Source organism: Eulemur rufifrons, chromosome 28, assembly GCF_041146395.1.
Source record: "Eulemur rufifrons isolate Redbay chromosome 28, OSU_ERuf_1, whole genome shotgun sequence".
NCBI classification, from domain to species: domain Eukaryota; kingdom Metazoa; phylum Chordata; class Mammalia; order Primates; family Lemuridae; genus Eulemur; species Eulemur rufifrons.
In genome coordinates, this window is record NC_091010.1 from 47408763 (window position 1) to 47436332 (window position 27570).

General features: G+C 46.1%; 1 protein-coding gene across 1 annotated transcript; it reads left to right on the plus strand.

Annotated features, from left to right (window-relative positions):
- Window positions 1-540: 540 nt before the first annotated feature.
- On the plus strand, window positions 541-12235 carry HIF1AN (hypoxia inducible factor 1 subunit alpha inhibitor). Its single transcript, XM_069459787.1, has 8 exons — window positions 541-743; window positions 1031-1281; window positions 4601-4749; window positions 7522-7667; window positions 8833-8939; window positions 9357-9420; window positions 9682-9792; window positions 10635-12235. The coding sequence occupies exons 1-8, from the start codon at window positions 567-569 to the stop codon at window positions 10677-10679; spliced, it is 1050 nt and encodes a 349-aa protein (XP_069315888.1). The 5' UTR covers window positions 541-566; the 3' UTR covers window positions 10680-12235.
- The last annotated feature ends 15335 nt before the right edge of the window (window positions 12236-27570 follow it).

Sequence of the window (27570 nt, forward strand, 5' to 3'; positions counted from 1 at the left end):
GTTGTTCTCATGGCAAGAAAATATTCAAGTAGGAGAGATGATAATATAGGCAGAGAAATCAAATAATGCTAAACAAAAGAAAACCACTCTTGATTTTAAAAGAATTCCACTTGCTGTATATCTTTTGCCTGGGCCTTCAGGCAGCCTTTGCCCAACATCTACCAATGTGACAATTGCTTTTCCTTCTGAATTCCTTAGGTGGGTCAAGAGTTTGCTTCTCTCCCCATTCATGAGTGTGAAGTTTAATGCCTAACTAAACTTGCCTACTTTGCCCCTTGTGTAGGCTTGGGCACAATATTTTGAGGCAGCGATATTTTGTGGATTGGTTTGTCAGGTAATCCACGCCTCTTCAGTGGGACTAGGTCTAGCCCCAGTTCTTCGGGGATGGAGCCTAGGGTGTAGAGCTGTACGACACCATGGGTAGGCGCTCCCCCAAGCCTCGGCTCCGTGTTCTTCATGTCTCTTGACCGCTCTCTCTCATAGCTCACCTCTATGGTTTCCGTTGTGGTTTCATCCGGAATAGGCGGAGCTTCCGGTTCCGGCGGGGGCCGTCCCGAGCGGCGGAGATGGCGGCGACAGCGGCCGAGGCTGTGGCCTCGGGCTCTGGAAGCCACCGGGAAGAGGCTGAAGCTCCTGGCCCCGCCTGGGATGAATCCCAATTGCGCAGTTACAGCTTTCCCACCAGGCCCATCCCGCGTCTGAGTCAGAGCGACCCCCGGGCGGAGGAGCTGATCGAAAATGAGGTGGGAGGCGGGGCCGCGTCTGTAGGGAGAGGAGGAAGGTCTCCTCCCTAGTTGGGAGGAGAGGTCAGAGGCGAATGGTGGAAGAGGCGAGGGACTGGCCGGGCTGTGGACTGGAGCGTAAGGAGAGATGGTGAGGGAGGCGAAGAAAAATGGAACTTGAGGGGTTCGTGCTGGCTAATGGGAGAAATTAATCTCAATTTGGAAAGTAGTTGGGATCATGGGCGGAGAACCCACCAGCTCCTTGGGATTACTTCATTTTTTTCCCTCCACCTCGTGTTTTCGCTTAGGAGCCCGTGGTGCTGACCGACACAAATCTTGTGTATCCTGCCCTGAAATGGGACCTTGAATACCTACAAGAGAATATCGGTAATGGAGACTTCTCTGTGTACAGTGCTAGCACCCATAAGTTCTTGTACTATGATGAGAAGAAGATGGCTAATTTCCAGAACTTTAAGCCGAGGTCCAATAGGGAGGAAATGAAATTTCATGAGTTTGTTCAGAAATTGCAGGATATACAGCAGCGAGGAGGGGAAGAGAGGTAAGTTCCTAAATCTTGGTTTTCTATTGGATTTAGGGCATCCATTTTCTTTTCCTGTACTTGTTTGAAGGTGTGGTAGAGTCGGGTGATTAGAGATTGGTATCTCTCATCTCTGGATTCCTGTTGAGTGAATAGTTTGCTCTTCCAGCCTGTTTGAGTCATTCTTAGGGATTTTTGGGGCTACAGCCAGCTAGTTTTCTAGTTTGAGGGATGAAGGGATAATTAGATTTGAACTGTGAATGTCTAGTTTTTCATCTTTTTCCTCATAAAATGAGAGTCACAATTGTCTAGAATGGTCAGGTAGGTGAATTAAATGAGTGAAGTGGTGGAAGTTATGATGAAGCTGAAGACATATGCCCTGTTCAAAGTAAGAAGTTGTTGCTTAACTCTGTGTCCATTTGGGAGTGCAGTCCTAGCATTGCCAGATATTCTGATTTTTCAAGAGACGCTTGAAATCAGGATTTTTTTTTTTTTTCTTTTGAGACAGGGTCTCGCTCTGTCATCATAGCTCACTGTAACCTCAAACTCCTGGACTCAAGTGATCCTCCTGGCTCAGCCTCTTGGGTAGCTGGGACTCCAGGTGCATGCCTCCACATCTGGCTAATTTTTCTGATTTTTGTAGAGATGTCTTGCTGTAATATGTTGCTCAGGCTGGTCTCAAATTATTGGGCTCAAGTGATCCTCCTGCCTTAGCCTCCTAAAGTGCAAGGATTACAGGCATGAGCCACTGCACCTGGCCTCAAAATCAGAATTTTTACTTAAAATCTTTTGACTTTTATTTTTTAAAAAATCTTTTGACTTTTAAATGTAATGAAGTAGGGCCGGGCGCGGTGGCTCACGCCTGTAATCCTAGCACTCTGGGAGGCCGAGGTGGGCGGATCGTTTGAGCTCAGGAGTTCGAGACCAGCCTGAGCAAGAGCGAGACCCCATCTCTACTAAAAATAGAAAGAAATTATATGGACAGCTAAAAATATATATAGAAAAAATTAGCCGGGCATAGTGGCGCATGCCTGTAGTCCCAGCTACTCGGGAGGCTGAGACAGGAGGATCGCTTGAGCTCAGGAGTTTGAGGTTGCTGTGAGCTAGGCTAACGCCACGGCACTCACTCTAGCCTGGGCAACAGAGTGAGACTCTGTCTCAAAAAAAAAAAAAAAAAAAAAAAGTAATGAAGTAATTCAAAATTTTTTTAAAAAGTTGCAGGGAGCCAAACGAAAATGTCTGTTACTGGATTTAGTTGTGAGGTTGCCAGTTTGCAGCTTTTGTCCTAAAGTACTACACTGGCTGGGGACAGTTCAAGCTGAAAAGTTGTATAGTTTGTTGTGATTTTGGAGAAAAGGAGACAGTTTAGGGAAGAATAGATTAGTTTTGTTTTGTTATCACAATAGCAAACACGAGACACAGGGGAGTGATTCTTCTTCTCTGCTTTTATTCCTACTTAGGACGACAGCCTCTTATGTAGGTCTCAGACAGCATTCAGTCCCATGCTGTAACATTGGCTCTGGGGGATTGCTTTCACCGAATACTTCAAGCTGTCAGTAGTATGTGGCTAGGTGAACGGATTTGAAATATCTTTTTTTCATTTTCTTGACTCTTAGCCATTGTCATAATAATGGAAATTTGACTAGAAGAATTTTCAAAGTATCAGCTGTGATTTGTCCATTATGTCATATAAATACTGGTTCAGTTTAGTCACTTCATGCATTAATTTATTCAAATTGAACACAGCATGCGTGTGCACACTCCCATACACACTCACCCAACATTGAGAGAGAGATTAGTTTAAACTGATGAAGTGTGTAATTCCGTTGAATGAACATATGCCCTAGAATGAGCATGGGATAAGACACATGAACCTTCTGGTTCTTCAGTCACTTGAAGTTTCTTGCCTCCCACAGTGAGAGCATTTTGCCTCACTGAGTGGTGAGTGTAATCTGTACTTTATGGGTGACTAAAGAGTTTTCAAGGAAAATTGTATAGTGTGTACATGTTTTGCCCTATCAACTGACTTTAGTACCAGCCACCTCTACTGTATGATTGTACAGGTTGTTGTAATTATGGGTTAAAATGTATCAGGATCCTCTTTGAGCTATTTTGAGCATTTATTGTTCAGGTATAATAGTAATGCTGTTTAGATTCATGTTTGGGGATTGTTACCAGCTCCTTCAAAGTTACTTGCAAAATTTTTGTGTGAATACATATGTTATAATTTCTGGGGAGTTGCATTCGAATCTTGAGGGTTGGTTCCATGTCTCCAAAATGATAGCTAGTGTTTCCAGCCTATCAAGATTTCTAATTAATGTTGCCTTAAATATTATGGTTTTAGGCAGTGAGATGCCTTTGAGCCTTTTGAAGTAATGCTCTAACGACCAGCACAGAGCTGCTTCTGTCTCTTTAGGTTTGTGCACTCTTAAATTTCTCTTGTGGGCCTTGATCAAGGGTGTCTGGGTTTTCACACCCTGTAAGTAACTTCTGACCTTTCTCAGGTATGTTAGGAGCCTGGGGGCTGTACCTGATGAGATGTCTTTCTTCAGCTGTAGAAGGCTGCAGCAGGATACGGTGGCTGAATCAGTTAAGATAAACGAGGCTTCAAGCCAGAGCTCAGGGGCTTGAAATAGCAAAGACTTATTTTCCACACGTGCTTCATGTCCGTCATGGGTCACATCATCCTGTTCTTACATCGTCTTGTTCACTCTGGGACCTACATTGCCCCAGCTTTACTATCTGGAACTTTGCATTTGTTGTGGCAGAGGAAAAGAGATGCAGTGGTGTGGGCCAGTTCCTAAATTCATAGTTGGTTATGTTCATAATGTTAGGTTCATTTTTAAAAAAATTAAAGTTGGAAGCAATACAAGTCACTTTGTGGACATTTTATTGGTCAGAACAAGTTAAATAAGCAAGCCTGGCTTCAAGGGGGTGTGGAAGAATAGCTCTTCCACAAGGAAGGAACCAGCTCTTGGTGAATAGTAATACAGTCTACCAGAGTGGCCATGAAGGGACAAAGGAGATGTCTCAGGCCATGAGAGTCTCCGGAGCAAGGCTGATTCATCATTCTAAGTTCTATGGATAGGCTTCCAGGAATCTGAAATTGTATGAAAGTTCTGTGTGTATGTGCATTTTTATGGGGAACTTTCCTTAGATTCTTGAAGGTAGGTAAGAATTCAGTTCTGTGAGAATCCGTGTTGGCTAAGATTTGTGTGACTACAGCTCTGCTCTGTGGGAGATGCTGATGTAGATTTTGGTTTGTATTTCCAGGTGTGGGGAGGACATACCAGGGATATGTGTGCGTGCACTAATGGGATTTTCTTCTGGGGGAACATAGGTTGTATCTGCAGCAAACACTCAATGATACCGTGGGCAGGAAGATTGTCATGGACTTCTTGGGTTTTAACTGGAACTGGATTAATAAACAACAAGGAAAGCGTGGCTGGGGGCAGCTGACCTCTAACCTGCTGCTCATTGGCATGGAAGGTAAGAAATTGTTCAGAAAGCTGCATGGCTTGGAGTCATATGAACCTGATTTCTAATTCTGTCTCCACTACTTATTAGCTCCATAGCTTTGAACAAGTCACTTAACTTTCTTAAACCTCAGCCTACTCATCTGTAGAAGAAACATGATAATATCCTGAATATGAAGATTAAATGAGATAATGTATACATTAAGTCTTTAAGCTAGTTTCATGCACTCTAAGAAATTCCCTTTTCCCTTCCTCAGCTGCTGTATGATTGCATGTGCTGAGATATTAGGGATCTCTCTGAAATACAATCATACATTGCTTGATGAACAGGGTTATGTTCTGCAAAATGTATCGTTAGGCAATTTTGTTGTTTTTGAACATCGTAGGTTGTACTTACACAAGTCCTAGATGATGTAGCCTACTACACACCTAGGCTATATGGTGTAGTGTATTGGTCTTAGACTGCAAACCTATACAGCAGGTTCCTGTACTGAATACTGTAGGCAGTTATAACTCAGTAGTATGTATTTGTGTGAAAAATTGTACACCTAAATAGGGCAGCTGCATTATAGTGTTATTGGACCACTGTTGTATATATAGTCCATTGTTGACTGAAATGTTGTTACATAGTGCATAACTGTACTGTTGCTCTCTATTGGATCTATGTTCAGGAAATTTTTATTCCAGTAAAAGAAGGGAAATGTATTTTTCCAATAAAAATTTAAACTTATTTATTTTTTAAATTTTGAGACAGGGTCTAATTCTGTTGCCGGGGCTAGAGTGCAGTGACATCATCATAGCTTGCTGCAACCTCCAACTCCTGGGCTCAAGTGATCCTCCTGCCTCAGCCTCCTGAGTAGCTAGGACTACGCGTGTGCCACCACACCCACTTGATTTTTTTCTATTTTTAATAAAGACAGGGATGTCACTCTTGATCAGGCTGGTCTCGAACTCTTGACCTCAAGTGATCCTCCCACCTCAAGTGCTAGGATTACAGGCATGTGCCACCACATCCAGCCTATTTATTTTTAGAGACAGGGTCATACTCTGTTACCCAGGCTGGAGTGCAGTGGTGTGATCATAGCTCACTGCATCCTCAAACTCCTGGGCTTAAATGATCCTCCCGCCTCAGGCTCCTGAGTAATTAGGACTACAGATGCATGCCATCATACCAAGCTAATTTTTAAAATTGTTTGTAGAGATGAGTTCTTGCTATGTTGCCCAGGCTTGTCTCAAACTCTCCATTTCAAGCGATCTCCTGTCTTGGCCTCCCAAAATGCTGGGATTATAGGTGTGAGCCACCTTTCCCTAACTTTATCTTGTAAATAGATAATACATTCATGAGGTTCAGATTCAAAAGGTGTAAGTAGGTGTGTAATGATAAATCTCTCTTCCATGCTATCTCCCAGCCTTCCAGTTTTCTCCCTGGAGATAATGCATGTTATTAGTTGCTTGTGTTTCTTGCTAGAGAATTTTATGCATACACAAACAAATATGTGAATGTGTTCTTTTGGTTTTTTCTTTTGAATAAAAAGAGAAGCTTTTAAACTTCAGTCAGGAGGAGAGCTACTTATGGACCAGGTTCATTGTCTCACTTTTATTTCTGGCACTAGCTCAGTGCCAGGCCCATAGTAAGTACTTAGTAAATGATGAATAAACTGGGTTGAACAATTTAGCAGAGTAATTATTTCTCATTCACTGTTGAGCTCTTTGGTCTCTTCTTTGATTGTCCTTTCCAGCAGTACAGGTTATATATTGACACTTAACCTGTCCCTTTGAAACCAGCTCTTGATTGACCTGTAAGGAAGCAGCCAGTTCTGGTTTACCTGACTCAGTTTTTCTGTTGCCTTCCTTTCCTGTGGTAAGGTGCAGGGAAGTGGTTCCCTCAGGTAGACATGAGAAAGCAGCTCTCCTTTGAGAATGCACATGGACTGCCAGCACTTAAGAAAGCAGCTGTCTTGACATACCCAGGCAGAGTTGGGGAGTGTTTTCTAAACTTCATGCCCTGCAGAGATGTGTGTTCAACTCAAGGATTGTGCAAAGAACAAACAACAGACATGATCCCAGTTATAAAGGAGTAGATGGAACATATACACACTAGGGCAGAACTGCTTCAAGGTGGCATTTTAAATAATGTGCCTTGTTTAAATTATACAGCCCTCTCTTTGGAATCTGATATGTTTCCCTCTTATGAGAATCACCAGCACCAGCGAGCCCAAGTGTTGCTCTGAGAAGTGTTGCATCTCAACAGTGTGTTGAAGTGGGAACAAAGGTTGAGAATCTTTGAGCTCCAAAAGAACTACATCCAAAGCAAGTACACATCATATGACTTAAGATGACTGGTTAACTCCTAGAAATAGATCACGCATATGTTGTTGATCCCAGTCATTTCTGTCATTTCTAACTGTTTTGCTTCGCTTGAATCCTTGCCATAGTCAAGAAGAGTACAAGTATATGCAGTGTATTGCCCTGCCAGACTTGTGAGTATCATTTTGATGTGTTCTTGCTTCCAATAAGGGCAGCTGCCATTATTTAGGAAAGTTTACTTTGCCAGCTAATGGTGGACCTTTAACCAGTGATGTTTGCTAGACTTATTACCCATAAAAATGTAATACCTAATTTGCCAAGAGTTGTGATTGCAATTTCCCCGATTCTGTCTAAAATTTTGATTTGGAACTCTTAGCTGGGAGGACTGGCTGGATTTCTCTCCAGCACTGGATCTCATATTCTAGCCTGTACAATAGGGCCACTACTCTGGGCAAGAAAATGTCTCTCTTCTTTACAGGAAATGTGACACCTGCTCACTATGATGAGCAACAGAATTTCTTTGCTCAGATAAAAGGCCACAAGCGATGCATCTTATTCCCTCCGGATCAGTTTGAGTGCCTCTACCCATACCCCGTCCATCACCCGTGTGACAGACAGAGCCAGGTAAGCTTGTTTGGTCTGAGGAGGGTATAGGACTCTAGATTCTAGGAATGCCTTTCTCTTTCCCTGTGGTGGTATGCCAGGTTTGGATTACAGGCTGATCTTGCTATATAGAAAAACCCAGAGGATAATTTCATAGTGTAGCTCACATATTCCAGGCTCCTGTGGTGGTCCCCAGATGTTGGTAAATATGAACAGCCCTGTAGAGCTAATTCTTGGGGCAGACATCATCATTGATGCTGGTGGACTCTGGTTATTCTGTTTGATTGGCTTAAAAATTCATGGAATAAAATATATGTCTTCATTGGATTCAATCATTGCTTGCTTCTCTCATGGATACTATTTGTTTTTGATAAGGAGAGGGGTGAATAAAATTGGGATATGTTACTTAATATATTTCCTGGATCTAAGTGAGATATATGGTTGACTTTGTGGCCCTTCTCGAGGAGAAAGCTGTCTACTTCATATGGAAATCTGCTGATTAGAATATGGTTTTGGGAGAAAGTTTCTGAAGGTTTGGGTGAAGGATAAGTCCCAGTTCCTCATACCCTCAGGCAGTGGAGTAGGTCTTCTGACCTCAGGAGCACTGAGGGCTGGGATTCTTTATCACTTTTCTTTCTTTCTTTCTTTCTTTTTTTTTTTTTTGAGACAGTCTCGCTCTGTTGCCTGGGCTAGAGTGCCGTGGCATCAGCTTAGCTCACAGCAACCTCAAACTCCTGGGCTCAAGTGATCCTCCTGCCTCAGCCTCCCAAGTAGCTGGGACTAGAGGCATGCGCCACCATGCCTGGCTAATTTTTTCTATATATTTTTAGTTGTCCTGTTAATTTCTTTCTATTTTTAGTAGAGACAGGGTCTCGCTCTTGCTCAGGCTGGTCTCAAACTCCTGAGCTCAAACAATCCACCAGCCCCGGCCTCCCAGAGTGCCAGGATTACAGGTGTGAGCCATTGCACCTGCCTTTATCACTTAACTTTCAAGCATGGACTGTCTTACATTGTTCTCTAAGAAAGAGTGTAATGTGCATTATATCTTCTGCTAGATAAGGATAGAAATTCTGACATCTTTTTTTTTTTTTTTTTTTTTTAAAACTACCAAACTAGCACAGAGTAGTTACTGGTAAAGATTTGGTGATCGACTGATTTTTTTGTTTCTTTCTCTTGAACCTCTTAGGTGGACTTTGACAATCCTGACTACGAGAGGTTCCCTAATTTCCAAAACGTGGTTGGTTATGAAACAGTGGTTGGTCCTGGTGATGTTCTTTACATCCCAATGTACTGGTGAGGAGGGGGCTAGGGCTGGGGGCTTTTGGGGGGCTTGCTTTCCCATTCCCTGGAAAGCCGTATCTGTGTCCCTTCTGAGTTGTGGCAGAATTAGTCTTATGTGGTCTACAGGAAGATTGGCATGTCTGGATGTGAGCATACTGAACGTGGGGGAAACGATAGCCCTATCTCTAGGGACATGACGACAATTTCTCACGTCCAGAGAGATCCCAGAGGCTTGCAGCTTGAGAAACTGTTCTTGGCTCTTTGGTATGTGGATACTGAATACCACTGCCTCCAACCCTGTGTGTGTTTTACAGGATGAGTGTACAGATATTGTCTTCGCTGTTTCCCTTAACTGGACTCTACCTAGTTTTTCATCCCTCCCTCTGAAAAGTATCAGTGGTAAATAGGAGCCTGTTTGTTTTCTTGCAGGTGGCATCATATAGAGTCATTACTAAATGGGGGGATTACCATCACTGTGAACTTCTGGTATAAGGTAAATACGGTTGATTTTTTTTTTTTTTTTTTTTCTTCCAGATGAAACTGGGGCTGGGGTGAGGTACGTGTAATACATTTTTTTTTAAGATGGGGTGGGGCGGTTGGCTATCCCTGGAAGTGATTCCCAGGTCTCTGGTGGGATGAAGAGGGATAGGATTGAATTGGGTTTCTTAGAAGGGAGAGGATAGTACTAGGAATAGTGGAGTGACAGTGAAGCCTGCTGCTAAAGGCATTTCTTAAGTGACTGCTTCCTTTGTAGGGGGCTCCCACCCCTAAGAGAATTGAGTATCCTCTCAAAGCTCATCAGAAAGTGGCCATAATGAGAAACATTGAGAAGATGCTTGGAGAGGCCTTGGGGAACCCACAAGAGGTATGTGGCTGCCCCATGGTGGCACTCCTGTGGCTCAGTGGGTGGGTTGACCAAGGAAAGTCAGGATTGGTATGACATTCTTCATAGCTCCTCTATTTCAGTATCTGGTGTCCTCTCTGCCCATAGAGGTTATGGGTATGATCAGAAAATCCTTGTTTTCTTGTGAGAGTTGGGCTTGACTGGTGAATCAATTATAATCTGTTCCATGCTGGTAGTAATGTTCCCCATGGGGGTTGTGCACCAGCTGGGGACCCCTGAGGGGATTCTTCTGGAAAAGGAAGCGAGCACTAAAGCATCTCCTTGCACTCTCCCAGCTGTGCCAAGGCTACTATTGAGACCTGTTTCCCACGCAGGTACACCAGTGGCCCATTGGGTAAATTTGTATTTGTAATGCTCTTGCCTCCTTCCTGTGGGTAACGTCAGTAGGCACAGATACCTGTGGGTTTGGGAGATGGCACCAGCCTCAATTGTAGGTGACCTTTTGTTGAGGATATAGAGGCTTTTAACATTCTTAAGATACATTGAAGAAACATGCAGACACACTCTGAGGTGTCTGGGGATTATTAGCTCCTCTGACCATCTCTTTGTCAGTTTGATGCTACTTTAAAGTAAGATACAGGGTTTTGTGAGAGGGAAGGTAGTACAAGATGGACCCCCAAGGAGAGGGCCATACCCCAGAATACTGGTTGACCTTCAGGAAGAGATTTGATTAGAGAGTTCACAAGATTTAATGAAAATTTTGTCCCTGCCCTTGGCTGGATATCCAATGTCTCAAGACACACCGTCCAACTCCAGGGCCAGGGAACAGGCAGTTCTGATTGGCTCCTCATATCTCTTTACAGGTGGGGCCCTTGTTGAACACAATGATCAAGGGCCGATACAACTAGCCTGCCAGGAGTCACGGCCTCCTGCCAGGTGACTGCTATCCCGTCCACACCGCTTCATTGATGAGGACAGGAGACTCCAAGCGCTAGTATTGCACGCTGCACTTAATGGACTGGACTCTTGCCATGGCCCTGGAGGCAGGTGTTTGGGGCGAGGCAGGGCGGTTGGCACTCCACTCCCATTTGGAGGGGTTTCTTACTCTTGCCTCTTGTGCCCTGGCACCTTCCGTCTGCCCACCCCCCACCCCCCAAGTCCTGCATTCAGTGTTTGGAGTCCCAGCTTTTGGTTGTCATCTTGTCTGTGTGTTAGTCTGTCAACCTTGGGATGGGTGCACGTGTGTGCACACACACACATGTATGTATCTGTTCCTTGTTCCTACCTTCTGGGTCAGGGTGTCATTTCTGGCTCTCAGTCCTATCTCCTGCAACCTCAGTGCCTCAGCCTGAGTGAGAGGAGATGCTCTTGGACCCCTACTCCATCTAGGCTGCAGGGCCAGAGCTAGTCTGACCATTATGTCAGTCTGCCTCCATCCAGTTTTTGCATAGTCAAGCTCTAGGCTGGGTGGGAATGGCTGCTGGGACTCTAATGGGGAGAATGAGAGGGAGGCTTGCCTTTGAGAGCCTAAATAGCCTTCCTGTGAGAGAAAGGATTAGATAGGATTCCTGCTGGGACCTACAAGCTCAAGCCATACATGGAAAGGACCTTGGGACATAAGAACCAAGGATTGTGCATGAGTTCTGAATTAAAGACACATACAGTTTCTCTTTCAGCACCAACTCTTGCCCTGGTGCTGGGTGCCAAGGGAGTTCTAGCTGTGGCTTCTCAAGGTTCTAGGGATGCAAGCCTCTGTGTGGGTGTGCGTGTGCATGTGTGGGTGTGCGTGTATGCGTCCACACTGGCCAGCCTCCCTGCTTACCAAGGTTCTCCACTGCTTACCTTGTCCAGTGGGGCAGTACAGTGGGAGCCCCAGGAAGTACTGCCTGACCTAACCTAAAGCTTTTTAACTTGGATTTTAGCCATCATATGTTGGTCAGGTCTCATTGCAACCTTCCTGAGGCTGACTGGCCAGAGCCTCTGGGCCCTGTGACACTCCCTGCCCAGGCCACATCCTCTACTTTTGCTGAGCTTCCTGGCTAAGTAGATGAAATGGGTCAAGCTTAGGCAGCTAACTCACTACCTGTCATCCACCTCAGGGCAAGGGCAAAAATGTAGCCTTGCCATTTAAAGCCAGCGCCTCTGCCAGACCCTACTGTAATAATATTCCACAACACCTTCAATAGTCAGGGCAACCAGTAGAGCATGGAAGTAGAATTTCCTTTTCTGTTAGTAGCTACTCATGGGAACCCCTCTCAGGGCTGCAGCTTACAGCTGGGCAGTTAGTTGTGTACTGCACAACTTGAAGGGCCGTCATTTACATTTATTCAGTGGGAGTGGGGCGCCTGGGATTGGGTGGTATAGTAGCCCGGTGTCTACTTACCTCCATTCCCATCTCCATTCTCTTCTCTCTGGAAGGACAAAGGAGTTAGAAGGTCTTTGGTTTTATTTTTCCTCCACCTTTTTTTTTTTTTTTTCTTTTTACCTAAGGTTTACTTCCAGTGTTTGAGCTATGGCTCTCACTCTCGAAGCTCAGTTTACAGTGCACTGATGGACTGAGAGGATGTGTGTGTATGCCGGTGCATGCCTGTGTGTGTATTTTGGGAAGGGGTGTTTATTTTTAGTACCCCATGGTGGGGTTTTCTGATGCAATGTGGGTGTGAAGACATGATACCCTTCTCAAGTGTAGCTCTTTCCAATATAGTCAGTGCTGGGAAATGTGATTGCAGTGGATCTCCATCGCTCCATCTCTTTCGGGCAAGAGGAGTGCAGCAAAGAACAAGGCAGACGGAGGATAAACTTGGCCACAATCACACTTGGAAATACAGCAGATTATTATCGTTCTCCTCAGCAGGTCTGCTGTATTCCTGGCTCAGCCTTCAGAGATGTGGGTGATGTGCGGCAGGGAGGTGTGTGCTACTCAGCTGGTCCTTGCTGGGTGCTGTGCTGACACAAGTCTGACCTAAGGTGGCTGAAGGGGAGGGAGGGAGAAGGCTGACCTTGGAACTTTCACCGGATTGGTCCTGATCCTTGGTTAATAGCAACCCCTGATTTTTAGACACCTAATATGTGCCTAGTGCTTTTATCTTTGTTCCTCACTATCCTGCAAGGTAGGTATTCTCACTTTACAGGTGAAGAAATGGGCTCAGAGAGATTAAGTGATGAGTGGCAATCAGGATTCTGACCTAGTGCTGTTTGGCTGCAAACCCTCTGCTCCTTTTCTGCCAAACTATGTTGATTCTCCTTCCTTAACTCCTTCCCTTACAAGGGCACAGGCCCTATCCTTAGTTCTCACCCCACTGGGCAATGTCTGTAGGCAGACTCAGCCCAAGAGGGCGCAGAAGATGCAGCTCAGGGTGAATGCTCTTCTGGGCTCCAGCTAGAGACGTCTTTGGAAAACTGCCAGGGAAGCCGTATAAGTGCTGGAAGAAGCTATGGGGGAACTGGGTTCTAGATTCAATTGCATTTACTGTCCCATACCTCCTCCAAGCATGCTTCTGTATCTATAGAATTGAAACTCTTAGGTGATCGATCACTAAGAGTCTTGATTCGTGGTCTGCTACTCCTTCTTTCCCCAAAGAAGAGATTGAGGCTCTTCCCTTTGCTTACCTAAGTTAGAGGCTGGTTAGCAGAGGAAACATTTCTGCTGTAGTTGCTTACGCCTGTCCTAGCTGGCAGCATGGAGGCAGACACACTAAGGGAAGGTAGGGGTTTGGCCTATACAGAGGTCAGCCACATTGCAAGTTCCCATATTTACACCAGCAGGTACAGAGAAAACTACTGTTTTGTGAAGTCAAATATTTGTTGGGGGGTTGGCATTCAGGCGATGGAGGAGGGGCTGTTCTGGGCATCAGTTGAGCAGATGCCCAGGATGCCTGGGGGAGACCAGCTTCCCCTACAAATCAGAGCTCTAAATTACAAGGTTTTTACCAACGCGAACAGTTGGGGGAAGTCGTCTGCTCTCATTTGCGTAATGGTTTCTGTCACTGGTGATTAGACACAGGATGAAGGAAAAGAAATTTGACAATTAGGAATGAGCGATCATTAATCTGAATCTGTTAGGAGACAGAGAGGGGAAGGATCCTTATCAGTGGGCCAGCCTACTGTGGGGAGATACTCCCTCACTCTCCCCCCAGAGACTTCTGGGCCACGTACTCTTTCAGTATTGCCACAAGTGGGTGGGGCTTGTATTTCTTAACAAAGAATAGGGGCCCAGTCCCCAGCCTGAGATGGATACAGGAACAGACATCTTTGGGCATGAGCCAACAAAGATAGAGATAGATAGGTGTCAAATGCAAGCAACAGGGCAAAGAATAACAATGGAATAGTTTTGACTTGTGTTTGTTATTTGTGGAAAATCAATTTTGTAAAAATCAACACTCTGAGACTCTACCTATGACAAGTATTTGACATTCTATCACTGTGGGGTCTGAAGAAAACCTGGCCTTTATCAGACCCCAGGAACTTCTGCTTAGTTGGAGAGGAAAGCACACGAAACAACCGGAGGTTATGAAGCTATCCATGTATGTTGTGCACCCTGTGTGGACAAGGTCAGGGACTGTTGAGAGATTAGGAAGATCAGTGGAGAGCAAAGCTCTACATCTCCAGGATCTTCCAAGTCCTTGGGCACTCCAGAGAGGGACTTGTCACTCTAGGCGTCCCACAGCATTGATTTTTTTTCCCCCCACATCAGTGCAGCTGTAGCTGTGTGGTGGGTGCTGAGTCTTAAGGTGTGGAGAATCCCAACTCGAATCTTCACATGTCTCTGAGTTACCTCTCATCCATCCTCTGTACCTTCAAACTTGGAAGGACAATATTTGCACCAGTTGGCATTTATTCTTCAGTTTTGTGACTCGACTCTAGTGAGTTCCTTAGGTCAGAGGCTCCCTCAAGGATGAGGGGATGGGGGGTTGATGGTTCTCTGTCTCCTTTCAGAATGTGAACTTCTCAAGAGTGGGGCTGTGTCTCTCCTCTCAGTAAGTTCCCTACCTCTGGGTCTCCGCCCTTCAAAATCTGGTGCCGTAAATACTTAGTAAGGGCTGCAGGGAATGACCCTCAGTGACCAGGTTTACCCAGATAGGGTGGATAATGGGGTATGCCTGGAAGTAGCTCAGGGACTTCAGAGGCCCTGGCATTTCAGCCCATGTCCTACTCCTCTTTGGGATCTCTAGCTCTTTGTCCTCCAGTCCCTGCACACTTCTTTGATATCCTCTCAAACTGCCTGCACTGAAGGGATGTTCCGGCTTCCATTTCCAGAGCCGCCTCCGATTTCTCTTATCAGCTTTCCCCTGCCCAGGCTCTCCAGTGGCCCTGTCACCAAAGCCCTTTTTCCTAAACAATTGCCTTTTGCTCCAAAGCTCCGTGGCTACATGTTTGGATAGACTTGTCTTCAGGGTCCCTCTCTCTGGAGTCATCTCTCTTCATCTTAGAGACATCTTTCATTTCTGACTTTTGATAGCTCTGTTATTTTATCTATGGTTAGTCCATTTGTTCTGTTGTCCATGTGTTCTCTTGCCATTCATTTGTCAGTTCTGTACATCCTTGTTCAGCTTGTCTCACTCTGGTGGCCTTTCCTGTGCTTGTCTTCAGCCAGTTTTGTTTAATCGTCATAGGTCATGGGATCCTGAATCAAGCCCTGCTGAGCACTTTTGGGGCATTTATGGGGGGCAAAGCCTCAAAAACTGGCAGCCTTGAGGCCCAGGGGCTTATGGTTAGTGAGGCCTCCAGAGATGGGTTGTGGGGAGGATATCTAGAGAGTTGTAGAGAGCCAGTTACAGGGAGGGGTCATAGGGGTTGGTCTGGATACTCTGCAAGAATGAAGCTGGGCCTGGTAAACCAGGGTGGAAGTACTGCAATTTGTGTTTCCATCTAAGTGCATCTGTGTGCCTTAGGGTCCAGCAGTTAGGAATGATGGGCATTTTGTGAATGTCTCCTAATTTCTCTCAGGTGTCTTTGGTTCCCTGTCACCAAGTTTGGCTGACCTCTGCATTCTAGTGGTTGCTGAAAGGGAAACAGCATATTGAATGGTCAGATGTCAGGAGTGGAGATCTTACATGAGAAAGGCCTGGCAGCTATGGGAACAGGAGAAAGGGACTCAGTGGCCAGCTTATACCCAGACTGTCTCTTCACTCCAAGAGTTCAAATACCGTAGCTGATTAAGGAAGTTAAAAAACACTTCTCCCCTCCCCGCAAATCTGGTTTGTGTAATATTTTGGGAAGGAGCATGTGTCCTTTAACTTAAAATGGGAAACAATCTAGCGCATGTATCCTTTAACTTAAAATGGGAAACAATCTAGCATAATGTTTAAAAGCATGGATTTTGGAGTCAAATATCTTTGGTTCAGATTTCTAGCTTTGCTACTTACCAGCTGGGGTTGACCTTGGTTGATTTACTTAACCTCTCTGAGCCTCAGTTTCCTCAACTATAATGACATGGTGGGGGGGGGGGGGATGTTGAAAATATCTACCTCAGGGTTGTTGGATTAACCGAAACAATGTTTGTAAAGCTTTAGCACAGTGCCTGGCAAGCACTTAATAAATGGCTGTGGTGGTGGTTGTTATATTTATTATGTGACTTTTTCAGAAACTTGGTTTCAGTGGTCTCTTAAACAGATTTCCAGATTCCTTCCCTCTCAAGAAAAACATAGGGAAGAACAAGGAGAACTACCCTGGAGAAAAGCCATCACTGAGTTCGGGAAGACTGAAGAATCCTGGCACCTAAACCTGTCCTACAGGAGGGGAAACAGGGAAGTGTCTGATGCCTCTTCTGCGTGGTTGGCCAGACTTTACTGCTCTACACACCATCCTGGGGCTTTGGGTGAGAAGCTATCGGTTCTGAGCTCTCCTTACACAGTGTGAGAGGCCATGGGCAGCTGAACGAGTCCTCAGTACACCTGGAGAAAAGTCCTCACACCATGAGACACTTCAGCAGTCATCAAATCAGGCCCCATTGGTTCAATTTTAGTCCATGCCCTTTGATATGTTTAAATTACAAGTGTGTAAAATTTAAATGTGAGTGGGTGTGGGCACTCAGAATTCAGAAAAATATGAATGGGATATTAATAGCTACCATTTGTTGAGCGCTTCTGTTCCAGGCACTGTTAGTTCCTACCCATGTGGTGCTCTCAGTTCAATGGGGGAGACAAACGGGCAATGAGAGTTATGGGTGTGTGCATGGAAGAGAAGCACCTGACCAAGCTCAGGTGCTCACGGTAGACTTCCTGCAGGAAATGATAGGGTCTAACCTGCTTTCTGGAAGATGAGTAGTTAACCAGATGTTACAGAGTTTCTCCTTTGGCTTCTCTTTCTTCCAGTCCAGAAACACTCTGCTGCTCAGTGCTTAAAGGTTTTGTTGTTAATCACTCCAGGAAATGGGCCAGACAAAAGATCCCCAAAATAAGAAGAAAACCCTTTGGTTAGTCCCAGAAGTCTTTGAAAATCATTTTAGTTACTGGCCCAGATTTGTCCTGGAATGCAGATAAATTTGACTTGCTCATTTGTGCCCCTCCACTGTTCTTATCTGCAGTCTGGCCTCTGGAACTACCCTGCCAGACTCTACTTGGAAGAGATATTGAATCGAGTTTCTTCAGCCTGTGACAGATTCTGGCTGGTATTCTCATTACCTTCTACAACATGATCCCATTGATCTTCTCTTAGGTTTTGTCCCCACCCCCAGCCACTTCCCCTTCATACTATAAACCATGCCTCTCTGCACTTCCTCTCTACGTAGCTGTCATCTTGCCTCAGACCCTTGTCCCCAGCCCCATGGGTGAAGGAGACATGTCTTTAGCTTGTGCCAAGCCATCCCTCTCGGCTTCAGACCATTCTGTAGTCACCTTGGAGTCACCTCTTTTCCTTCTAGATAACTTGCTCTGGGCCTTGGAAACCTCTTTGGCCCTAGCTAATTTTGCTGTTTTATTCAGTTTACTTAAAACCTATTCACTCGGTCATTGAAGTCAATGCTATCTTTTAGGGAAACTCTGTTCCTTAATCCAAAATGTGAGCTATATCTTGGCCAGGTTTTTATTGCCTCTTGAATATATAGTATATAGTGCAGTATAGCAGGGCAGGGCTGGGGACAAAGAGGATTATACTAGGGTAGGGTCTTCAGGAACAGAAGCAAATGTAGGTTCTGGGTTGCCATCTTATCCCCAGAAGAACAAAGGAAATAGGGCAGGAAGGTGTCTGTGGAGGACACTGTGTGGCTGAGTGGAAAGAACACAAGGCTCAGGGGCAGTGAACCTCACTGAAACATGATGTACTTTGCACAGGCTGGGCAACTTTGGGCATGCCAGTCTCTATGCTTCAGTCCCCTCATCTTTATAATTGATTAATACTAATACTATCTTCCATATAGGGTTGTTAGGACAATGTAGGTGAAAATACTGTGTAAACTGATTATTAAATAAATGTTAGTTGTTGGGATGTTGCCAGGAGTGGGGGTTTGGGAGAGCTTTTACAGAGTGGGTAGGGCACAGACTTTTAGGAGTTTCCAGATTTTTTTTCCTTAGAGATGGCATCTTGCTATGTTGCCCAGTCTGGTCTTGAATTGCTGGGCTCAAGCCATCCTCTTGCCTTGGCCTCCCAAAGTGCTGGGATTACAGGTGTGAGCCACTGTGCCTGGCCAAGCTTTCACATTAGAGCCTCTCATTTTTCTAGCCAGAAATCAGTAAAGCAGCAGTTTTCCACCAAAACTGCTGCTTTAGTTTCCACCAAAACTTTCCACCAAAACCACCAAAACACTTTTCACTCTTCCAGTATTTGACTAGTAGGATTTTGTTTTGATTTAAGAAGGAAAAGCAGTGTGTTGAGCAAGAGATTAAGGTTTGAAATCACAAGGACTAGGTTTGAATCTTGGTTTCACCTTTTCCTAACAGAGATAGTCAGATTACTTACTGTCTGTGAGCTTGGATTTCTTTTTTGGCGGGGGAGGAGACAGGGTTTTGCTCTGTTGCCCCGTCACTCTGTCACCCAGACTAGAGTGCAATGGCGTCATCATAGCTCGTTGCAACCGCAAACTCCCGGGCTCAAGCAATCCTCCTTGCCTCAGCCTCAGTCCTCGTACCTGGGACTACAGGTGTCCACCACCACGCCTGGTTAATTTTTCTATTTTTTGTAGAGACAGGGTCTCGCTCTTGCTCAGGCTGGTGTCAAACTCCTGACCTCAAGTGCCTCTGCCTCCCAGAGTGCTAGGATTACAGAAGTGAGCCATCACGCCTAGCCCAGATTTCTTAACAGGTCCCTTCATGTGGCTATTAGGAATGAACAAGACAATTGAAGTGAATCAGTTAACTCCATGGCCAGTGCCTAGTTAGTGTTCAATAGGCATTAGTTCCCCCTCTTTCATTTTTTTTCTCCTTAGGAAGCATTCAGTTTACCCAGCATAGAAAGGAGGACTCAGCTGTCCTTCTCTTAGTGTGAACAAGTAATATCAGACTTCCTTTCTTTTCTGGGGTGAGTTCAGTTGCCCTAAGGGAGTGTGAGTGTGAATGGGGAAGAACCGTGGAGAAAGGGGCAGGAACCTACAATATTGGAGACAGTAGGGATCCTCTCGCCATCTATTTGGCATGGGGCTGGAGCGCATAACGGGTGATGCTGAGAGGTGAGAGTCTCAAGAAAGAAGCTGTGTGCTGAGTGCTAGAGGGAAAAGCCAAACGAGGAGAGGCAGTGTGGAGTGGAGGACAGGCCACTGAACTGGGGAGGAGACGAGAGTTCTGTCAGGAAAACCTTAGGAATTGTGAACACAAAAAGTTTGTGAGAAGAAATTCACAAGAAAGAGAGAAATCCTGCATTCAACTGGGTATTGTCTTATAAACTCTGAGAGTGGTGGTTTACCTAGAAGGAAGAAAAAAAAAAAAAAATCATTAGGAGGGGAAGCCATTTTGTGCTTTGAGAGCCAAGGAAATGTACCACCCAGTCTAGGTATATGGCAGTGGCAGCCTGAGTGGGGTTCTAGACTTCAGTGAGAAAGTGCAGTTAGGTGCTGAAGAGCACTATACCCAGGGATGTGAGCTGGCTGACTGCCTCTCTACATAAGGGAGGCTCTGTGATGGGGCTTCACAAGGTCATAAATAGGGCTTTCTGGGTCTCTTCAGAATCTAGTCAGTGGCCCAACTAAGTTTCTGGTGGTTTTGCAGTTTTAGTCATCTGAGAAGACAATGAAGATAACCTCCAAAATACAGGGGGTGAGGGGGGATCAGTTGTTTCCTTGGAAGGGATGCATCTTTTAACGATGGAGGCCTTAGAACAAAGGTTAGACATGTTTAAGAACATCAAACCTACATCATTACTGTTTGCTTTAAGGAATCTATGCAGTTTGTATTTTAAGTCCTTGACATATGGAAGGGAATTTATGAGAGTAACAGGTTTGTTTTGTAATGCCAACTAAAAAGTGTTGAGTATTTATAGTTGGATTTTAAGTTGAAATCTTGCTAACTTTCTGTATAGTTTTGGAACATTTAAAATGACTTAAGATTTTCTGTATTTATAAACTTAATTTATTGGGGATATAAGTACTTGGGAAGGTTTGTTTTGGTCAGATGAATTAAGTACTTAAGGAAGTCAAATAACCTTATAAATGTCTTTTAAGTATTTAAAGGAGTTTAATTAGACAGCATACAAACTACTAGCAACTGAGAAAACCACCACACCAAGGTTATCTATAACCCCAAAAATAAATAAATAAAGGAGTTTAATTAAAGGTAAGTTGGTTCAAACATTATGTCAAACTCCTTTGTTTTATAAGCAAAATAATATTTGTAAGCTGAACTTAAAAGCTTAGAAAAGAACTAGGATTTTAAATTTGTAACTCTGAGAAATTGAATATATTTTTAAAACTAAGTTTGGAATACAAATTGTTTCTACAGAACACAAGAATCATCAAAAAACTCACAGGGAAAGTTCTAAATATGGTGTTACCACAATACCGAGTCACCTTCGCCCTTCCAAGTACCAGGCAACTAGCAGCATTTAAAAGGTGGCTACCACTGGTCAAATCAGGGCCACAGACATACTTTTGTTGACCAATACATGTTGTTGAAAGTTTTAAAAAATTAAACATTAAAGATCAAAAACTTATATCTAAAAAGATTCCTGGCTTCTCTGGAAAATCAGATCAGGCAACAATGAAATCACCTTTCCCATATGACAGTTGGCTGGAGCTGAGTAGCTCCTGCTCCCGTGGGTGTGTTCCTTCCAGTTTGCCAGTCTCCGCTCCTCATTGTTCTACCCTATGCCTGCTTTGTCTCACTCATGTGACCTGTCTGACCCACATAGACGTTTGAGTGTGTGATCCCTGAACTTGAGGCTCACTGGAGTTCCTGACATCTGATGCCGTGTAGCCTAGAATAAGGGCTCAGGAAAAATACAGGCCCTGACCTCCCCACTCTGCTCACATCCTCCCCATGCCAGCCAGGCTGTCTTCCCATCTCACCTGCCCCAGGGCTGATTCCAGCCCCCAGAGGAAACATGTAAGAAGTGCCCAGGCTTGGACTTCTCAATGTTTGTTGCTCCTTTTGTGACCAGGCACTTGGCTTAGGCTCTAACCTCATGTCTCAGTTCCTATGAACTTCCTGATCACCTGCTTAGTTTGACCCCTGCCTGACTTTAGTCTGTGAGGGGTCCCAGGCTCTGTGCTTTAGGAAGTTCTCATATCTGATCTTTGTGGTCTGGTTGTGAATTTTCTACCTCCATCTCCACTATCACTGCCCACTACCTGGGCACTGTGGTTACTCAGCAGAGGAATGGAAGGCCAGGTTGCCCAAGATTCAGGAGACATGGGGCGGGGGGTGAATTTAGAAGTACATGGATTTTCAAGAGGACAGATGCAGAAGCCATCTACAGTTTAAGGAGGCAGCTTGGCTTTTTAGGCAAAGGAGGCCACTGCACATTTATAGGCAGAGAAAACAACAGGAGAGAGAATTTAAGAGAATATGTTCTCAGAGGAGGCATGGGGTGATGGGGTAGGAATTAGCAAAGATAAAGCCAGGGAGATCCTGAAGCTCAGAAATATTAGCTCAAATCATGCAGGAGGGGACACCATTGGGAGTCTATAATCCCCTGAAGTTATGGTTGAACAAATGATGCTGGAAGTTTGGCAGGAAGAAAGAAGGCCTAGGCTTGATGTTGGGGCCACAGCCTGGGGCGAGAGAAATTTCCAGCAAAGCAGCTGACAGAGCCTCTCCCAATATCTGTAGATGTGGCAGAGACATCTGAACCAAATGGCCATGAAACTTGGTGAAGAGCCAGACTCAGTGAGGGTTGATTAATGGATCCATGTCAGCCTAGACTAGAGGGAAGTCTCCAGCAGTATGCCGTAGGGCTGAGTCTGGGCCTGTGTCCTGTCTAACATTTTTATTGACAACTGACCGAGGCAGCAGGCTCATCGAGTTTGCAGGTGATAGAGCTAGGAGGGGCAGTTAATACTTTGCATGAAAGAGTCAGGATTCAAAACGATTTCAACAGGCTGGAACACTGGGCCGGAACCAACAAGATTAAATTTAACAGGGATAAATGTAGAGTCCTGCACTTAGGTTAAAACAAAATCAATGACATAAGTACCGGGTGGGGGCAGGGGCCCAGCTTGACAGCAGTTCATGAAGAAAAGACCTGGGGGGTTTAGTTGACTGCAAGCTCAATATGAGTCAACTGTGTGATGTGACTGCTAAAACCCTAATCCAACCATGAATTGCATTAACCAAAACAGCGGCCAGATCAAGAGAGGTGTTTACCCCACTGCTTTCTGAGATGGTCAAGGCTACCTCTGGAATACTGGGTCCAATTCTGAGGTCTTTTTTATTTTAAAGGTCAGTGACAAATGAGAGAATATTTTCAATAGGGAGCCAGCATGGCAATGGGCCTTAACGTTACCAGAAACTTGCTAGAAATTCTATGATGCTGAGATTTCTGAAATGAAGGGTAGGCGTGTATAACCTGAACCCAGGCAAAGACAGTTGTATCTGGAGCCCATTTCAGAAATTTGGGGGGAAATACGGGGGTCAGCATTCCCTCACTTCGTGTGGTGGGAGCCCAGAGCCATTGGCCTGTGAATATCTTCTCTGGCTTTCCTGATGTCGGGGGATTAGGGATTAGTTAGAAGGGATTTAGGGCAGGGGTGTCTAGAAAACGGGGCGATGAGGTGGGAGGGAACCTGGAAATTTTGGACCTGAAGCTTCTCTTTGCTGTGCTCTCTCCTGGGACATGCCGTCCCCGCCGCGGCCGCAGCGTGGCGCACGCGCTCCACGCAGGGCTCCTGAGCCAAAGGCGGAGCGGAGTGGGCGGCGAGGCAGCCGCTGCGTTTCCAGCACTCCCCGCCGTGGGGCGCCCGCGGGGCCCGCTCCGCTCAGGCGCTGCCGGCCCAGGTCTCCGAAGTGGCAAGAAGACAGCTGTGGTGTGGAAAAAGCTCGCCGGCGGCCCAGACACACGTAGAATCCAGATGTGGCTTCCGTTGGGGCCACGCATTCCGGTCTGAGCTACTTAGCGCGTGGCCTTTTGTCTGCCCCAGCGCAGAGCCCTCGGCGCAGGGGGCCGCTCCTCTGACGGAAGGGTCTCCGGGACCAAGGTCTCCACCATTGTGGGGTCGTGGACGAGCCTGAATCCCTGGCCCCAGTCCCTGCTACTGGCCTGTGCCTGTCACCAACTTAAATGTGTACGTCTTGGGTTCTCTAACTGTTCAAAGTACAGTAACACTTCCAGGTTCTCGGAGTTGGATAGGAGTGGTGAACGAGTCAGGCATCTAGGGCAATGATTCTGAAGTGACAGGAATCACTGGAGGAGCTTGTTGGAAATGCAGACTTCAGGCCCCACCACCAGAATCATTACGTTGTTCTGGGTGGGGCCCAGGAATCTGTATTTTTAACCAGTTCCTCAGGCGATTCTGATGTCCGTGGTTCTCTGACCGCATTTTGAGAAACTGACCTAAGACATACAAAGCTACCTCGTCCGCGTCAGCTAGGAGACAGCGTGGCGATCAGAGGGCTGGACTGACGCGAGTACACAGGCTTGCTCCTCAGGTAGCTGCAGCCGAGATGGTGGGGGGAGGATGGTGGGTCTGGAGATGGAGACTCAATATATAAGCTCCAAATGGATGTTTGAGAAGGGAAGGGGAATGGGCTGTGCTGAGGGCCGTAAAAGAGTGTGGGTGCAGGCACCGGGCAGGTGGTGCGTGGTGGGGGTGTCGGCGCACCGGTCTGTGAGTGTAAGGCGTCATAAAGGTGGGCTCGGCGTGCACTGGGGGTTGGGGTGGGGAGAAGATCTGGAGGGACCGGGAATACATTGGCGTTTTCTTGGAGGGCTGGAGATGGGGATTTGTCACATCCTGCTGGGGCCAAGAGGGTGGATAATGGAGCCTGCGATGCTCCATGAAGCCCCGTGGGGGCAGCCATGCTTTGTGATTTGCGGTGAGGCATTGAGCCTCGGGATAGGACTATTTTCTTTTTTGAAGTAAGAGGCGAGCGGATGCTTCTTAAGAGTTTCTGGGTGAACGTTTCTGTCCCCTGGGGGTATAGGTGAAGTGTGTGTGTGATGGTTAGCTTATGCGAGGAGACTTTAAAAAGTCCCTTCCTGAATCTCCGACGGACTTGAGGAGAGGGAGCCAGTCTCCAGGACACCCCCCTGGCCCCTACCTCCACATACAGACTATCTTTTGACCCTCCTGGTTTCTCTTGGTGCTCAACTCCCCAAAAGGGGGGCACTCCTGTCCGCAGCTCATAAGCTTATGGATGTCTGCTAACTGAAGACACCTTCAAGAAACTGAAGACTTTTCCAGAGGAACATTCTAGAAAAAATCCTCAAATTCCAAATCCTTGAATACTCGAGCTGGAAGAGAACTTTTACACATCGTCTGATGCAATCTCCCCCAGCATGGTTGTCGGGAGTAGACACCGTGTGAAGGCCCAGCGTTGTTAGCCTCTGAGGATCCCAGAGCCTGGTGTGGGAGAGAAGACTCAGGCATTACCTAAAAGAGAGACAGGAAGAATCAAATAGTGGGCAGTGAGGTTCTTTCTTTTCTTTTCTTTTCTTTTTTTCTTTTTTTTTTTTTTTTTGAGACAGAGTCTCACTCTGTTGCCCAGGCTAGAGTGAGTGCCATGGCGTCAGCCTAGCTCACAGCAACCTCAAACTCCTGAGCTCAAGCGATCCTCCTGTCTCAGCCTCCCGAGTAGCTGGGACTACAGGCACGCACCACCATGCCCGGCTAATTTTTTCTATATATATTTTTAGCTGTCCATATAATTTCTTTCTATTTTTAGTAGAGATGGGGTCTCGCTCTTGCTCAGGCTGGTCTCGAACTCCTGAGCTCAAACGATCCGCCCACCTCGGCCTCCCAGAGTGCTAGGATTACAGGCGTGAGCCACCGCGCCCGTCCGGGCAGTGAGGTTCTGATGGTGAGCACCTCGCAGGTCAGAGGGAGGTGGGCGTCTACAAAGGAAGGCCCCCTAGAGGAGGGCAGCTAGAGTTGCACCTTCAAATGGGTAAGATTTATTTTTTAGTTTTTCCCCCTGATTATGGTTTTATGAAAAAAGAAGAAGAAAACAAAAAATACTGGTGTAACATGTTGGTCTACAAGGGAGCAAAGCTGCAGAGGCCTGAATTTACCTGCAGTTTGGAGGACAGTGAAGAGATTGAGAAGACAGCTCGATCAGAGGGCAGGGACTATTCATTGCTGGGGCAGAGTTAGAGAAAAGGGCAGGAGGGTCTGGCTACAACAGGAGATATGAGGTTGGAGCCTGGAATAAAGAAACTCAGGGTTGGGTTCAACTTAGTAGGGACAGTGAGGATTGCGCAGATGAGAGCACCCAAGGAGAAAAGGAAGGAAGAGAAGAGAGGGTTCAGGGGGCAGGCGTGAACATGCTGGAGAAGTGTTTCATTTCCCAGGTAAGTAGGAGTGGGACCAAGAGAGAGAAGGCCATCGAGATGATGGGAGGAAGGAGGAAGGAGACAGGAAGAGTGGTCACCAGGGTTGACTGAAGAGGAGTTTGATTGCAGGAGATGGGGGTGAGCACCCAGTGAAGGTCATTAGAGTTGGTGATTAAGAGGTCAGCAGAATGGCAGTGGTCAGAGGGAGTTGGTGGAGAGAAAATGGGGGCAAAGCAAGTAGACAGCTGTAGCTTATCCTTTGAGAAGTACACAGAGGACTGGAGACAGGTCGGCATTTTGAAAAGGAAGCTGCAGAAAAGCTTTGTTGGCCAGAGGAGAAGAGCAAATTTGCAGAGAGGACAGAGAAGGAGCCATTGGTGAGGGAGAGATTGAAGCTACCATAGAGAAAGCAGACATTTGAAGGAGCCAAGTTCTAGAAGGGGAAGGAGAAACAGGAAGCCAAGGCCTAGAAGCGAGAGGGAAGAAAGGATTGAAGTTGTGGGGCTCAAATTGGACCCAGGCTTTGATCTCCTAAAAGTAGTAGTCAAGATTGAGGTCGGCTCCTTCAAGAAAGGGTGGCCAAGGTGAGGCTGGGCTGGAGGGATGCAGAGAAGGGGTTGGAATTGCTATTGTGAAGAATTTGGGAGTCAAAGGAGCAATCTCGGTGTTTGATGTGTTGCCCAGTAGGGCTGGGATGCAGTGGAGCTAGGCTGGCACTCTGCTGCTGGGAGCAGGACAGAGCAAGCAGGTTGTAGGTGACCAGACTACAAACAGGCTCAGTGCCAGGCTGAGGGGCCCAGGGGCCACGATGTCATGAGGACAGTGAGGGACCTCACTGGGGGAGGGCACGGACAGCTGCCAGAGCCCAGCCTGGGAGGACCTGATGGGCCAGTTGAGCAACCGTGTAGTGTGAGGGTCAAGGGCCTGAGTTCAAATGTGGAGCGTTATCATTGATATTTTGTTTAAGTGTCTGAGGTGGGCTCTGAGTGAGAGAACAGGAGGTGCAGAACGGCAGCACATGCTCTGTGCTGAGGAGTATTCTATATTAATTCATTTAATCCTCTCAAAACCCCCATGAACTAGGTGCTGTTTCACTATTTTGCAAATGAGGAAATTGAGGTTCAGAGAGGGAAAGTAACTTGGCCAAGGTCACACAGCCAGTTGGTAACAGAATTGGTATTTGAAAGTTTTTTTTTTGTGAGTCCAAAGTCTGGCTTTCTGCTATGCCTTTTTATTAGCTGCTTACTAGTCAGTGACCTTGGGCAATTTACTTAATTTTTCTCTCAATTTTCTCATCTTTTTCAGAGAAAATGTAATACTATCTCATAGGATTGTAGTGAGAATTAAATGAATTAATATATGTAGAGGACTTAAGACAGGGTCTAGGGCATAGCGAGTGATGTTATTGTTATCATTTTAATTACTCCTTACAACCTTCAAACAGAAGCAGGTTAAAGTCCTGGGGCATATTAATAATTTAGGGAGGGTCACATAGGGGCAGGGGGAGAGAACAGCATCCAACTGGTGGTTCTCAACCAGGGACATTTTTGTCGTCATAGTGGCTGGAGGAGCTACTGGCATTTGGTGGCAAGAGTCAGGAGTGTTAACAGTGGTCAGCTGTACCCCAGCTGGGAATGTGTAGGAGAAACCCAGCTGGAAAGGATGCTCGGGATTGAACTCCTCAGCAGAGCAGCATTTCCAGTGACTGGAGCAGCCTGAACAGGAGCTTGGAGGTCTGTAGGGGCTGAGAAGAATCAGCCCCTGTTGGAGTCAAGGCTTCCTGGAGGGGAGGGCGGGGTAAAGCTGCAGAGGCAGGTGGAGGGGTCTGGACACGACAGCAGAAACAGAGAGCCCTGGGGTGTGGATGAGGCTGTGCTGTATTCAGGAAGATCACTCCTGCAGCCAGGGAAGAGGTGGGGTTGGAGGGGAGAATCGGACGACCGCAAG

Coding starts and splice junctions, on each gene's coding strand:
- HIF1AN (XM_069459787.1), top strand. CDS start 567: ATGGCGGCGACAGCGGCCGAGGCTGTGGCCTCGGGCTCTGGAAGCCAC. Junction 1,282..4,600: donor CAGCGAGGAGGGGAAGAGAG/GTAAGTTCCTAA, acceptor GGGGGAACATAG/GTTGTATCTGCAGCAAACAC. Junction 8,940..9,356: donor CTTTACATCCCAATGTACTG/GTGAGGAGGGGG, acceptor GTTTTCTTGCAG/GTGGCATCATATAGAGTCAT.